Source organism: Electrophorus electricus, chromosome 9 (genome assembly GCF_013358815.1).
Source record: "Electrophorus electricus isolate fEleEle1 chromosome 9, fEleEle1.pri, whole genome shotgun sequence".
Lineage (NCBI taxonomy): Eukaryota > Metazoa > Chordata > Actinopteri > Gymnotiformes > Gymnotidae > Electrophorus > Electrophorus electricus.
This window is the reverse complement of record NC_049543.1, coordinates 20,633,346-20,647,872: the sequence shown is the minus strand read 5'-3', so window position 1 is coordinate 20,647,872 and position 14,527 is coordinate 20,633,346. Positions and strand designations below refer to the sequence as shown.

Genomic DNA, 14,527 nt, shown 5'->3' with positions numbered 1-14,527 from the left:
GTGTATAATTCTTTAAACACAGTTTAGGAATAGCTAAATGCTTGAAGAGTGAAGAAAACCATTCAGGAGAAAGTTAAAATATCTTTGAGTATTTTAAATATTTAGTACAATTCAATATAAACTTTGTATATGTTTACTAAGCTAAGCTTTGCCATTTGGAATTCTTTAAGAAATTTCCTCTGAGCAGTAAGTCATTTTTAACTTATAGAAAGACTGTTGATATTTATTATGGTGGGTTCTGTTAAATGGTTCATAATTGTTTATCTGCTTAGCTATTACACAGTGGATATATGATGTAAGTTTTTTGTGGTGTGAATAAACTGATATAAAAGTGTATACCTGTAATGGATAGGAAGTAATTAACTGAATGCTTGAGTATCTTATTCAATGTTTATTAATTTTGCCTCAGAATGCTCGGTTCTAAAACACTTTATTTGTTTTTGTTAATGCTGTTTGAGATACTACCAAGATGTACATAATCATTCCACTTGCAACATGAAGTTCCTGTTTCTCAAACTGGTTTTTAATTTCAAAAGACAATGAACAATTAATTAGGTTTGCATCAACACAACACTCCCAGTGGAGTAATGTCACTCCAGTAACTAGGCAGCTTGTCTCCCAACTTTTCACCATTCATGGCACTAACCTGTGGTCATGTTGATGATAAACAAAACAAAATGTACCTCCATAGACCTTGTTTTGTGAACTCTCTACTCTCTCTAAAGGCTCTGCAGGGAAAAGGAGAAAAGCTCTCCAGCAACACTGCATTTTTTGCTGAACATGGAAACCAAAACAAACTCTACCACCATCGACTTTTTATGAGTGTATGAGGAAAAAAAATGAGTGTATGAGGAATGAGTGTATGAGGAAAAAAGAAAGAAGAAAAAAATTCCAGTAATTCCACTAATACTACATTTTTTTTTCTGCTGAACATAGAAACACAAAGTGTTTATGAGTTACCTCAGAACAGCCACTCCCTCTGCGTCCATGGGCTGTATCACTTTCTGTTTCCTCAGAAATGAGCTCTGTGCCTGTGTAGAAAAGCCTGCTGCCCTCAAAACCTGCAGCCAGCAGAAAGAGCTACGAAATCAATGTCTGAGGGTACAAGACTTCAAAAGCGGTAGGTTGACAGTCTCCTGACTGCGTTTGCCTTTCTCTTGCAACAATATGATAAGCTTCTTACCAAGTTGTTACAATGTAAAATGTATTAATATGCTTGTTTACTCTTTGAGAGACACACAAGTTTCTATTTGTCACTCATGACAAGTTTAGTTCCTGTGTATCTTAGTGACAGAGAAATAGACATATCTCTGAATGAATAGAATGTGTGACAGACACTTTGTTACAGGCAGATATTCCTTTTTACATAAATTTGGTGATCTTTATGTACATTAAATGATTAAGCTTTTGCTTGCATTCTACCAATGTGTCCTGAATTTTTTGTTCAACCTGCATGATCACACTTCCTAATGGGTGCATTTGTGGCTTTTATGACAACAAATACAACTGTGTAACTGTGATTCTCAGAGGGAGGGAGGGAGACGTGAGTGCACCATAGGAGTATATTTATTCTATATAGTAGAAATAAAGAAAATAAAGAATACAGTGTTAAGCTGGCTAAAAACCACAAAAAAACCAAGTCAAGTCAAGTCAAATGTATTTATATCACACTTTTTACAACAGATGTTGTCACAGAGAAGCTTTGCGAATGTTTGAGTCCAAGCCCCCAGTGAGCAAGCCAAGGGTGACAGTGGCCCTTTAAGAGGAACTTTGAGAGGAACCAAAATTCAAAAATGGGTTTGGGGGAGGGGGGGCAGAAAACACAGAAGAGCCGAATCAATATCAGGGCATGGCACAGGAAAGCAATGTTCAGCACTGGAGGAAAGTACCTGTGGGATTTATACAGGGGAGAAAGATGACAGCAAGGCCTAGGTGCTCATGATTTAACAATCAGGTGACTGGGAGCAGAGAATGAACTGTGGGGGCGCGGCAGTGGCCATATCCCTTGGGCGGGGTGCCTGAGGCATTTGTTGCAAGATCTGAACTAACTGGAGATTCAGTGGTTCAGGAAGAACAACAAAGTCCTAGAGGCTTCTTATTTGCATTGCAAATTAAACTTACAGAAATATGTTAATGTCAACATTATATTGTTAATGAAGCTGAAGCTTCATTACTGATTAAACTGAGTTGGGTAGGGATAATGAAAAAGTACAAAAGGAGACTCTGATGGCTGTCTAATAGATGGGTTTTTTATTGCTTAGGTACATCTGAAACATCATCTCCATTTAAAAGTGGAACATGGCCAATGTGGAGACACTGAATGAAATGGCCCAGCTGGAGCGGTCGAGATTTGGCCGACCCCCACCAAGACACGGACTCAAACTGCTGCACTGGTTTGCCAATGATTGTGTAACTTTTGATGGAAACAATAATATGGTTTCACAGTGTGACCCAGAGGATGAGGAATATGGTTTCCACTATTTTGAGAACAGATATGACAGAAATGGCATAAAACTCCTGCCGGATGTGAACTTCCCCTACTATGTGGTGGGCAATCTCAATTCAGAAGGATCACATGAGCTGCCTGGTTATGTCTCTGAAGAGTACACTGGCCTCAAAGATGACAGTAACACAGACCGCATAATTGTCAGCCTCGACGATGACTGGTTCGATAAAGTTTACATCACCACACACATTGACGAGTCAAACTATGACTCAGATAACACCTATCGCATCACCAAGGGCCTACTCAAGATTATCAGTCGGCTGACCTTGGCTGAGTTTCTCTACAAGACAGGGTACCAACTGTCTGCCACCATGGGCACTAACCCTGTTGCCGTGGATTCAAATGTTGTACCTGCAAACCACCCAATCCCTCCAAGGACACAGGATTATCAGATTGAGATAGAAGACACACCTTCTGCACAGAGTAATAATTCTACACAAAGAAAGTCAAAGGGACTCTGGGACTTTTTTTCTTGTACAATACTTTAACTTTTTCCTTTTGATCCAGAAACTCATAGCATTTCTGAAAATCTAAGAAGTAGTTTAGAGGGCTGGTCTCCATTTCCAAGAAATTTCTATCTAGGTTAATCATGTAGTCCTGCTGAGTTATTTAAAAAAACAAACAAAAAACAATACCAGATAGGTTGGTAAATTAAGATCATTTAACATTTTTCTTGTTAGGTTGGCTAAAGTAGGACACCTATAATGGGAATTGCTTAGTGGAAATAATAAAATACATCTTCTGATAACTCATTGTCAAAATACAGGCAGAGGCCACATACACCACTGCCACTCCATGTTTCATGTGAACAGGCAATCAACACAGGCCACACAACCGGAGCATTGACTTAAAAGTGATTTTTAAATAATTATATAATTATTTTTTTAAAAAAATTAATAAATATTCCAGCTCCAAGTTTGTTTTTAAAAAAAAAGTCATTTAAGCATTTTAATTGCAAACAGTTAACTTGGCAGTCTTGTAACTCCTGCCATGGACACTTGGACACAAGGATACGCTCCGCCTCTTCTAGGGAAATGGAAGATTGCGTTTTGTGTCTATAACTCTCCCTGTCCAACTGCACAATCATTATACAGCTAACATGGCAACCACACTACAACCTTTTTATGACTTTGTCAATAGTGGTCTGTGGCTAGTGGCTAGTGGCCTCTGTCAGTCCTAAATATTTATTTTACATGTTTTTGTATTTGACAGTTAATGCAAAAGATGCAAAAGTCAAATGCATAAAAACGCATTTTCTGATCAAACAAGATGTAGTATGCTGAGTTTATAACAGTAAGTCTCTGTCTATTTATTGTAGTGAATTGTGTCATTTTTTGCAGGTTTGTTTGTTTGTTTTTGTTCTTGCACATAATTTGTGTTTTCTGCCCCCCTGCATATGTGTCCCGTGTTTTCCCCTTCAATCAGCCTCTTCCAATGTTCCTAGTTTCCCTCATTACATCTCCTATAAAGCCTGTTCCTTTCTATCCTTCAGTGACGGTTATTTTTTCTCTATTACTGTGTGTGAGTAGCCTGATTATTTCACTCGTGTGTCTGTATCATGGTTTGTACTCCTGCCGTGTGCATTAAATAAGCGTTTTTGCAATCCTCGTGTTTTATTTTTGTTGTTGGTCCGTTTATGTTTCAGTAACCACTAACGTGTATACATGTTTTGAATATTTTTTTCTTTCTTTCACTTATTAGCTGTTCATTATTATTTAACTTCTTTTCCTTCATTCTCCATGTCACGGTCCCAGGCAGTGGGCCACGCCACACATCCTCACACACACACAACAATCTGATTCACACCTCCACAGTTGCTCCTGATCCCTATGTTATCTCACCGAACTATGCACACCTGCCCCTGCACACATTCTTTCAGTGCTTTCCCAGCGGAGACGACAGCTTGTGCGCGATTTTTTGCTACAGTTTTACTGCCGGCGTTTTCTGAGTTTGCTTTTGTTCGCCCTCTCGAGTTAATTGTCTTTTCTAAACCGCACTTGCGCTTCGTTCGTGCTCTCTTTGTACTAGAGGTCACACGCGAGTCAGTGAAAGTGCAGATTCTGTTAGTCTATGCATCAAGCAAGCCCGTAATTCAACTACTATTATTAAGTCAGAACGCCATGCTTCTACTGATACTCAGCAGTCTAAAAAGCTGTTCAAAGGAAATCCATCTCCCTCATAATGTTCATAGGGAGGTGTATATTTCACCCTCATTATTGGACTTTTTGAATGATATGATCATTCATTGTACATGAATGGTCAGTCACTCATGCATCGCAGTTCAACATAATGTAACAGAACTTTTTGAAGTTTCATTAAAGTTCTCTGTGGTGTAGAACAGTGCCAAAACAAAGTTAAAATTTAACAAAGTTACAATTATTTCCACAATGAAATATATAACTGAACAGCTTTAACTCAACAGGTCATTGTTTAATTAGCAGATCTGTTAGTCTTTGTGAAGTTGTTGAATAATACAAGCCTCCTGTCTGTCACATTTGTCTCTTCTTTTCCATATAGTGATAAACTACATGGCTACATAAACTACATTCCATATAGTGATAAACTGTCTGAGCGTAGAGCATCTGGGTTAGACAACAATACCCTAGGCATGGTTTCAATCTCTTGGACTGGTTTGCTCATTTTGCAATTATTTGCACATTGAATTACATAACTGGACAGCTTTAACTCATGAGATGGGCAACCTAATTATGAGATGGGTAACCTAAATGACTCTGGAGCTTACATGCTGCCTCGGTATGTCTCACTGTAACACACAGGACACCAAAACAGTAGTAATGCAGATCACATTGTTGTCTGGATCAGTTCATACATCTTTGACAGTGTCTATGTGAATCAGCACAGCAAAGCTTTGTGAGGTTGTTGAATAATACAAGCCTCCTGTCTGTCACATTTGTCTCTTCTTTTCCATATAGTGATCAACTACATGGCAAATTCACAGCTTAAACAATCTGTCTGAGCTTAGAGCATCTGCTGTTTAGACAACAATACCCTAGGCATGGTTTCAATCTCTTGGACTGGTTTGCTACCAGTGGTGTAGAAGTCATTTACAACAACTAAATTATTGCACTAATGATCACAGTCATTCTAATGGTGGATTTAGGTTTTCACTATACCACAACAGAGATTATGAAGGAAGAGGCAGAATTCTTTACATGGAATTTGCCCTATGTATGAGCTTGGCAACCTAAATGACTCTGGAGCTCACATGCTGTCTCAGTGTATCTCACAGTAACACACAGGATGCCAAGACAGTAGCAATACAGATCACTTTGTTGTCTGCAACAGTTCATACATCTTTGTGATGTAGCACAACAACCCCCCTGAACCCAACTGACCTCAAACACAGCTGAGACTGAAAATTGTTTTAAATGCCACTTACCATCAAACATCAACTACTAAACTGGTCAGTGTCCCAATTCTAATGAAAAGGAACAACCTTAAACTTGACCTTAAACACCCCACTGCTCCCCAACCCCGCCTCCATTCACTGGCTGTGGGAGTAGCTGCGTGTTATCAGAGAAGAGTCCAGACACCCTCATGTAGCTACAAAAGTCAAGAGCAAAAAAAGCAGTAAGACCGACTTTCTGAGAAAGAGGTATGGTCATGTTTGTGGCTTGCTTTATTTTTGTTTAGATTTTACTCTACTAACAAGTAATTAGTATGTTGAAATTACTTAAATGTGTAGGTGTACACTGAAGAAAATGATATGTGTGTGTGTGTGTGTGTGTGTGTGTGTGTGTGTGTTCGAATACACACATGTATGTGTGCATGTGTTTGTGTTCCATAACAAGGTCCTTGATTGGTTCCCAAGTCTGTTTATTCCATTTATACAAGAAAAGTCTGAATCTATCAAGACACAAATAAATGAAATTTAACTACCAATCTTAAATCATATTAATAGTAGATTCATTAATAATTAATGATTAATAATTAATGTACGTTTAAAATTCTAAAAACCAAATTCCAGATTTCAGAAGAGATGCAGACTCGGTTATGCAAACCAAGCCTTTAAAATACAACTTGAAGTTTGCACCATTATTTGTCTTTTTAAAATATTTGATGATTGCTCTTCTCTTCACACAAAAACTTTTAATTTCACAGCAAAGGATTATTATATGAATTATTATATTATTATATTTAGCCTGTAGTCAGGCACAGGTTTTGGGCTTGTAGAAGCTGAATTTTACGTAGTAATAATAGCCAGCAAGTGACCCTTAGACAATGGTAGAGACAGGTGTCATTAGGTCAGTTGAACAACTTTGGATCCAGGAGACCTTTTTAATAAATTAATGATCTGTCTTAGTCCAGTAGTTCCCAACTACAGTCCTTGACAGCTAGAAATCTAGAAGAAATAGGGAAATCGAGGAACTATACTGAACTCCTGTACTGGAGCTGGGTACCATTACTGCAGACTAAAAAAGTATTTCACATGATTATATACCTTCTCTGCATTTTAACAATATGGAATGCCTGTAATTTCATAAAGTTCCGGATAAACTGGTCTAGACATAAAATCAATAACACAGATGTGTTTACACACAGGCATATGAAAAGGCTAAAGTCCTTGGACTTGCTGTCTTCTCTGGAACAGTCCTCCCCTCCCACATGACACAGCCTTTTATCTTATCAATCTTTTTGTGCATTTGGTCACTGTTGTGGACAGAGTGGTTGACACAGCAGAGTAGAAGAGGTGTTAATTAGGGTGAGCATGAAAGGCTTAAGCTCAAGCACTTATTACAAGTGAATGATGACCAAAGAAAAGCACTAGCTACCTCTTTTCTTCTAGCATGCACATGCATGATCATGTGACATGTTTAGGAGGCATCGGTGTGTGCTTATGTAATGATGATGGTTGATTCAATTACATTTGTAATATTAGAACAGTTTGTTAGCTATTGCAACACCACCTCACTAGTAGGGTAAAACTGACACACAATGGTCTAACCCAGCTCATATATGGTAAGTGTATGATGACAGATGAACAGTTGTGTTAATAAACTGTGTCTGTAGAGGAACATATAAATGTTTAACTTCAGTTTGAAGAGGTTACTCAGGCTAATACTAAGTTTTAAAATTAATACTTTTTTTTCAACCTTATTTATTTAAGTTATTTATTTATTTAAGTTTACTGATATTCTGCATACACTTGAAGTGTTGGATTAAAGGAGATTAATATAACCTGTGAAGAAACTAATGTAGAGTATCATAATGGTATTACCATTTTTGGTTTCTGACAAAAATGTAATTTTTTTGTTTAGAGCTTCACAAAAAGTGACCATGCCCAGTGTGCAGACACTGAATGACATAACTCATCTAGAGCGGTCAAGATTTGGTCGACCACCACCGAGACATGGACTCAAACTCCTGTACTGGTTTGCTACTGAGTGTGTGACTTTTGATAAAGACAATAATATGGTGTCACAGTGTGAACCTGATAATGGAGATTATGGATTCCACCCTTTTCAGAACAGATATGACAGAAGTGGTAAGAAACTCCTGCCCGAGGTGAACTTCCCCTACTATGTGTTGGGCAATCTAAATTCAGAAGGAGCACAGGATTTGCCTTTTTACATCTTTCAAGAGTACACTGGCCAATATGGCAGTAACAAAGACCGCATCATTGTAAGCCTTGACAATGACTTGTTCAGTAAAGTTTACGTGGCTGAGCACAGCAATCAGTCCAGCTACAGCCCACTTGGCACCTATCGCATTAGCAAAGGCCTCCTTATGAGCATCAGGAGACTGACTTTAGAGGACTTTCTCAGGCAAACAGGATATTGGCATTATCAAGTACGCATGGCTCAAAGCCCAGTGGTGGACTTTGCTCTCATACAACGACCTCAGATTTACCATCATCAGAGCACAAGAGATAGGATTGCTACATGGACAGGCAGTCATTTATTGAGTCAGGACAGTTGTGAAGCCAGTGAAACTGAATTGCTTGAATCAAGCAGGAGTAGATGTTGTAAATGTACCATACTTTAGACTCAAGGTTTAGGTCATATCTCCCCAATATGGGTACCTTTAGCCCTCTGATGCCAATAATCAGGAGCATCTGAATTCTAACGTTGGAAGTTATTTATAGAGCAATGAAACTCTCTGCGAGTTTGGAGTTGCTGTAGTCCAAAGGTCTTTGAAACAATGTAAAAGATAACACTTTATTGATCCTGAAGGAAATTGCAGAAAGATTCAGAGAACCATTTCTAAAAATCTTCTGAGATGAAGAGGCAGTTTTTTTTTTCACCACTGTTTATTTGAAAATCATGAAAGTAAATCCCATTGATATAAAATGGCTTTCACCTTGGGAAATAATGAAACATTCTACACTTTGCCTGCCATTAACAAAGCCTGATTTATAGAAGCACAAGCAGTTCCTCAGCAGCTCTGAATCTTTGGCTGTAGTTCTAAACTGTTCAAACTATATTATTTGTATAAGAATATGGACACTGCAGTGTTCCAGACCTCTGTTAGTTAGATTTCACACCCCAAGTCAAATCCGAACCCAAAACAACAAAGTTTTTCTTCCTCAATGGCAAAGTACATAGGAAAGATACGTTTCATAGTCTCTAATACTTCTAGTGGAATTTATCACAGAAAATACTTCAAACATGTTGATTGATGCATATATACAGAGGAAAAAAGTGCAGAAGGCAAATTATTTATGGCTTAAAATTCAAATGCCAATCAGGCATGCCTTGCCTACTGTATTTTAAGAGAAATGAATCTATTTTTAATAAATATTTTTAAAAGTCCTTAATGTGTTTTTCCTATAAACACACAACATAAAATCATCTTTTGTGAGCATTTTAGACATTTGTTCAAAAATAGCACACACTATACATGAAGAGCAACTGAAATATCGAATTATAATAACATCTGTGTAGGAGTTGTTAACTGTTGTTGCAGTAAGTGTCTCACTGTGATTGAAATATCTAGTCTTAGAGTTATTGTCCTTAATTTTAAACTAACATTTTAACTTGCTGTTAAATACATTCATAGCATTAAAAAATATTATTTCAATTTTTTATGCTTTATTTGTATTTTTATTCCCTGTAAGGCACATACCATTTGAATGCCCCTAAATCCACTGAAAAAAAAAAAACATTTTGTGTGTAACAGAACAGAAAACACCACAGTCCATGTACATTTCAAATAATACATCCATAACAGACACATAAAAAAGAACCCTTGAAGCCTTTTTCATGTTCCTCAAACCCTTCCCGAATAATATTTGCAGTGGGGCAGGGCACATTGTCCTGCCAAAAGAGGCGGTGTACTTAATGTTCAGGTAAGTGGAACATGTCAAAGTAACATCCACATGATTATCAGGACCCAAGCAGAATATTGCCCAGGGCATCACACTGCTTTTTCTGGCTTGCCTTCTTCCCACAGTGCATCATAGTGGCACCTCTCCCCCAGGAAAAGAAACACACACACCCCCAGCCATCCACATGATGCAAAAGAAAATGTGATTCATCAGACCAGGCCCCCTTCTCCCATTACTTGATGGTCCAGTTCTGATGTTCGCGGGTCCATTTGAGGCATTTTCGGTGCTGGACAGGGGTCAGCATGGCGAATCTAACTGGTCTGTGGTTACACAATCCCATACACTGCAAGTTGCGTTTTCTGACACTTTTCTATCATAACCAGCATTGTTTTTAACAATTTTTTCTACAGTAGTCTTTCACTCCCCATGTGCATCAGTAAACCTTGGATGCTCATGACCCTATTGCTGGTTTACCAGTTGCCCTTCCTTGGATCCCTTTGAGTAAGTACTGACCACTGCATACAATGAATAACCACAAGCTGTTTTGGATATGTTTTGGACATGTTCTGTTGCAGAGCTATCCATCACTATCTATCACAATTTGGCCCTTGTCAATCGCTCAAGTCCTTATACTTGCCAATCTTTCCTGCTTTCCACACATGGACTTCAAAAACTGACTATTCACTTGTCTAATATATCCTATCCCCAGACAGGTGCCACTGTAAGATATTCAATATACTTCATTCCACCTGTCAGTAGTTTTAATGTTGTAGCTAGTTGATTCACATTTAAGATGGTGGAAAGGCCTACAGGTGTATCTTGTAATCTATATAATCTTTGTGTAGATGGTAAATGCTCAAGTTAGAATAAGTTTCAGGTGCAAGAGGTGCATTGAAATTTCAAATCAAATTTCAATGGCCCACTTAGAAGATGACCAGACTTTTTTGATTTCATTTGTAATAACCCGAATTTGTTTGATAGGTTTCTTGAACGGCCACATATCTTTACATTTGAGTCATTCAAAACCCAAAAACCAGGATACACAGGCTCAGTAAATGTAGTTTCTACTCTGTAGAGTAGCGTCATTATTATTATTATTATTATTATTATTATTATTATTATTATTATCAGTGACATTGTAAAAGGCCAGAATTCCTGCACTTTGATCCATATACACACCTATTGTTGAGGGGACTGGTCCTGAAATAACTGTTTCTATATTGTTATGAAAAAAGGAGCATCTTAGATCTATTTAAGAAATATTACAGTTAAGAATGTCACAGAATCGTAATATTTCTTAAATGGGGACATAATCAGCTAATTTGTGAGCTACTACAGTCAATTGATACAATGTGTACTAATTTACATTTTTATACTGTTTAATACTAGGCCAAGAAAGATAACATGCAGGGGAATTTATGTTTGTTTTTATGTTTGTTGCCATGCCCTCCATGATGGCACGCACCTGCAAGGGGTTAACGTTGCATGTGTGTCTGTTTATTTAAACCCTTGTCAAAGTGGGCCTCATGGTTGGTCATTGTTAGTGTCGGTGTAGAATGTTAGTGTCAATGAGTGTGTAGCCACTGTTAGTGTAACCCAGCATTTGTATCATTTTATGTTGTCATTGTTACTGTTCATACTGTTTGTGTATTACTTTCCAAGATAAATTGGTAACCAACTAAATATGTTTTGGAACCCCTAGAAACAATCTGAGGAATTACCTTTGCATCTCGACCACATATTTTTAAATTTGAGTAATCAAAGACCCAGAATCCAGGGTAAAGAGCCTCTGTGAATGTGGTCTGGACTCTGTGGAGAAGGGTCATTGTGTGGGTGATGCTATAGAATGACAGTGTTCCTGACCTGTAATTCAGATAAATTCCTATTCTTTTGGAAACTGGTCCTGAGATGACAGTGTGCTTACTGTTGTGACAAAACACATATTTAAAGGGATTACAAAATAAACTCCAGGACCGATCATTGTAGCCAAAGCCTATGTTTGCACAGCATCCATTCCTTGTATCTACTCTGTAAGTGGCTGCAATGCAAACTTGCTGGCCACCCCATTCTACCTCCCAGTAGCAGCGGTCACAAAAAGCCTGGGTGCTCAGAACCTGGGCAAAATAGTTGAATCTCTCCAGATTTTCATGTCTGGGTTGGTATATTCTTTCATCACAAGTTATTTTTCGGTTGCCCTCAGAAAAATGAAGATACTTATATGCTGTACTGGGGTCCAATGTCAGCTCACAAAAATCTGTGATTTTCAACACACACAGACACACACACACACACACACACACACACACACACATTTGGACTGCTTCAAACAGACACCTACACAAGTATTTTTGTGCTCCTATGTAGACATCACTGCCTCAACTTGACCTTACCACAAAGACTAACTTTCATAACCATTAAAAACATTCAAAATTTTTAAAAACCTTTGTCAGACACACCTTGTAAGTGTGCATTTAGAGATGCACTGTTTTTTTCAGTTGCTAGCTGGAAAACTTTAGTGTAGCAGACCTTCTTTCAACCCAATAGTAACACTTACACATAAATATACTCTAGCATTACTGCTGTGATACACTTATAACATGTCATAACATGGCCAGTGGGTATAGGAAAAGTAACAGTGTCTGAACAGTATCCATTTAAAGAAATTCTTACTGTCAGTGTTCATAAATAATTCACTGAACACTGCATAATGTTTAACACACACACACACACACACACACACACACACACACACACACACACACACACACACATATATATTCCAAGCTACTTACACTTAAGAAAATCCTCTCTGATCACTGGATTAGATGTTTGTACTATATGGGCTGTTTTTACTATGGAGACAGACAAATACACAATCAAAATTTTGTAAGAGAACAAGAATCATTATTAATATATACATAAATATTTGCTTTAAAAATAATTTTCTGTCATTTCTCTCACCCGTTTGAAGCATTTTGCTTAATTCTGTCTGCTGCAAAATGACCACTTTCTCTTTAATCTTAGACACTGTGTTTTGTATGCCTTCAAAAATTGACATATTGACTGTGATGTCTGGCCCATGTGCGAGTGTTGAAAAGTCAAAGAGGGATTTGGATGTCTGTAACAGTTGTAATGAAAAAAGGTCAGTTAGAAAGGAACTAAAAATCAGTTCAATGGATTTTGGTCAGCATTGTTACCTTGAAAAAAAGAAAATCGTCCTCTAGGTGTGGAAGCTGGGCCATTTCAATGTCTCTCTGCTTCAACTTCTCCACCTCCTTCTCCAGACTCTTCAGAATTTCCTCTGTCCGATAAACCTCTGCTTTCTCTGTAGCACGGATCATTTCCATAATCTTTGAGCGTTTTCTTTCAATTAAGGATATGAGGTCTGAAAAGATCTTTTCACTTTGATCCAGTATTCTCTTTGTAAAAGTCTAAGCAAAAAAAACAAAGCAAAGGTTTGATGCAGGTTTAGACCTATGTGGAATAATAATATAGCACTGCAAAAAAAGCTAAACCTTACATTCTAAGATGTTAACCCTAAACATATGATAATATGAATTGCAAGATATAGCCATTTTTAAGGTTTTTTTTTTTTTGTCTGATAGTATTCTGGCAATTTTGGTAATGACCTTGATAGACTGTTTAGTCTTCTTTAGTTGCTTCAATTTGTTCTCTGTTTCTTGAGTTCTCTGCTGAAACTGTGTCTGAATGGTCCCAAGCATTCTCTAAAGACAACATACAAAATAGCATTCAAATGACTAATTTTGATACGAGTGATATAGTAATAGATATTAAGAAGGAAAATGTTTTTAATTGTCATCCATCTGAACCTGACACAAAATAAACATAAGATAGTTTACTCATATATTTGAACCAGGCAGTGTTATATTGTTCCTTTATTTTTGTCTATATACAGACACACAAGAAATAAAATACATTAGATTTACTCAGTTGAAATGTGGACATTTTTTACACGATTGGTTTCCTTTTCCTTTCCTTTAATACATACAAGTTTAAACATGCATTCTTCTGTCGTATATAAAAACAGTCATTCACATACATTCACATGCACACACACCCCATAAAGTGCCAAAAACATGCAATACATATTATTCGTATGGAATACTTACCAATTTAGAAAACCGTTCACTTGCAAGCGTGGTTGTTTTATGGCCTCTGCACAAATTCACTATACATTCACAGCACACCATTTCCTGCTCAGTGTGACAAAAGAAATCCTTAAGTGTGTCATGAGCACAGCAGATCCTCTCTGCAAGATTGTACTTGGTGTCAATCATCCTGTGTTTATTGCCTGGGTTCAGCTCATTGTGAAGGTTAAAGTGAATCCTACAGTATGAAGCTAGGCACTTCAAACAGCTCTTCACAGCTTTACATTTTTGCCCAATGCAGACATCACATGACACATCTTCTGGTCCAGCAAGTGTTCTATAAGCAATGTGTGCGTTCTTCAGTTTCTCCACCATTTCAGCCAATACAGTGTTTCGGCCTAGATCGGGCCTCAGGGTGGAGGTTTTTCTACACAAAGGGCAGCTGTAGTCTCCTGTCTGGTCATCTTGATCCCACTTTGTCTTGATGCAGGTCATGCAGAAGCTATGTCCACAGGGAATAGAGACGGGATCCTTCAGCAGCTCCAGGCAGATGGGACAGCTAAACTGGTCCAAATTCACAGAGACTCTAGCCTCTGCCATTTTACTGCACTGTCTGAAAGTGAT

At 37.8% G+C, this 14,527-nt stretch overlaps 2 protein-coding genes across 2 annotated transcripts; one reads left to right on the top strand and one right to left on the bottom strand.

The window, feature by feature from the left end:
• Positions 1–719: 719 nt before the first annotated feature.
• On the bottom strand, positions 720–14,526 carry LOC113583892 (E3 ubiquitin/ISG15 ligase TRIM25-like). Its single transcript, XM_027020490.2, has 7 exons — positions 13,925–14,526; positions 13,424–13,519; positions 12,992–13,225; positions 12,756–12,912; positions 12,587–12,646; positions 961–1,061; positions 720–728 (listed from the first exon to the last, which is right to left on the bottom strand). Exons 1-7 carry the CDS (start codon positions 14,501–14,503, stop codon positions 720–722), a joined length of 1,236 nt encoding a protein of 411 aa, XP_026876291.1. The 5' UTR covers positions 14,504–14,526.
• Positions 1,038–3,386, top strand: LOC118240055. The gene is made up of 2 exons (XM_035530387.1): positions 1,038–1,120; positions 2,262–3,386. Exon 2 carries the CDS (start codon positions 2,299–2,301, stop codon positions 2,992–2,994), a length of 696 nt encoding a protein of 231 aa, XP_035386280.1. The 5' UTR covers positions 1,038–1,120; positions 2,262–2,298; the 3' UTR covers positions 2,995–3,386.
• Position 14,527: the final 1 nt, after the last annotated feature.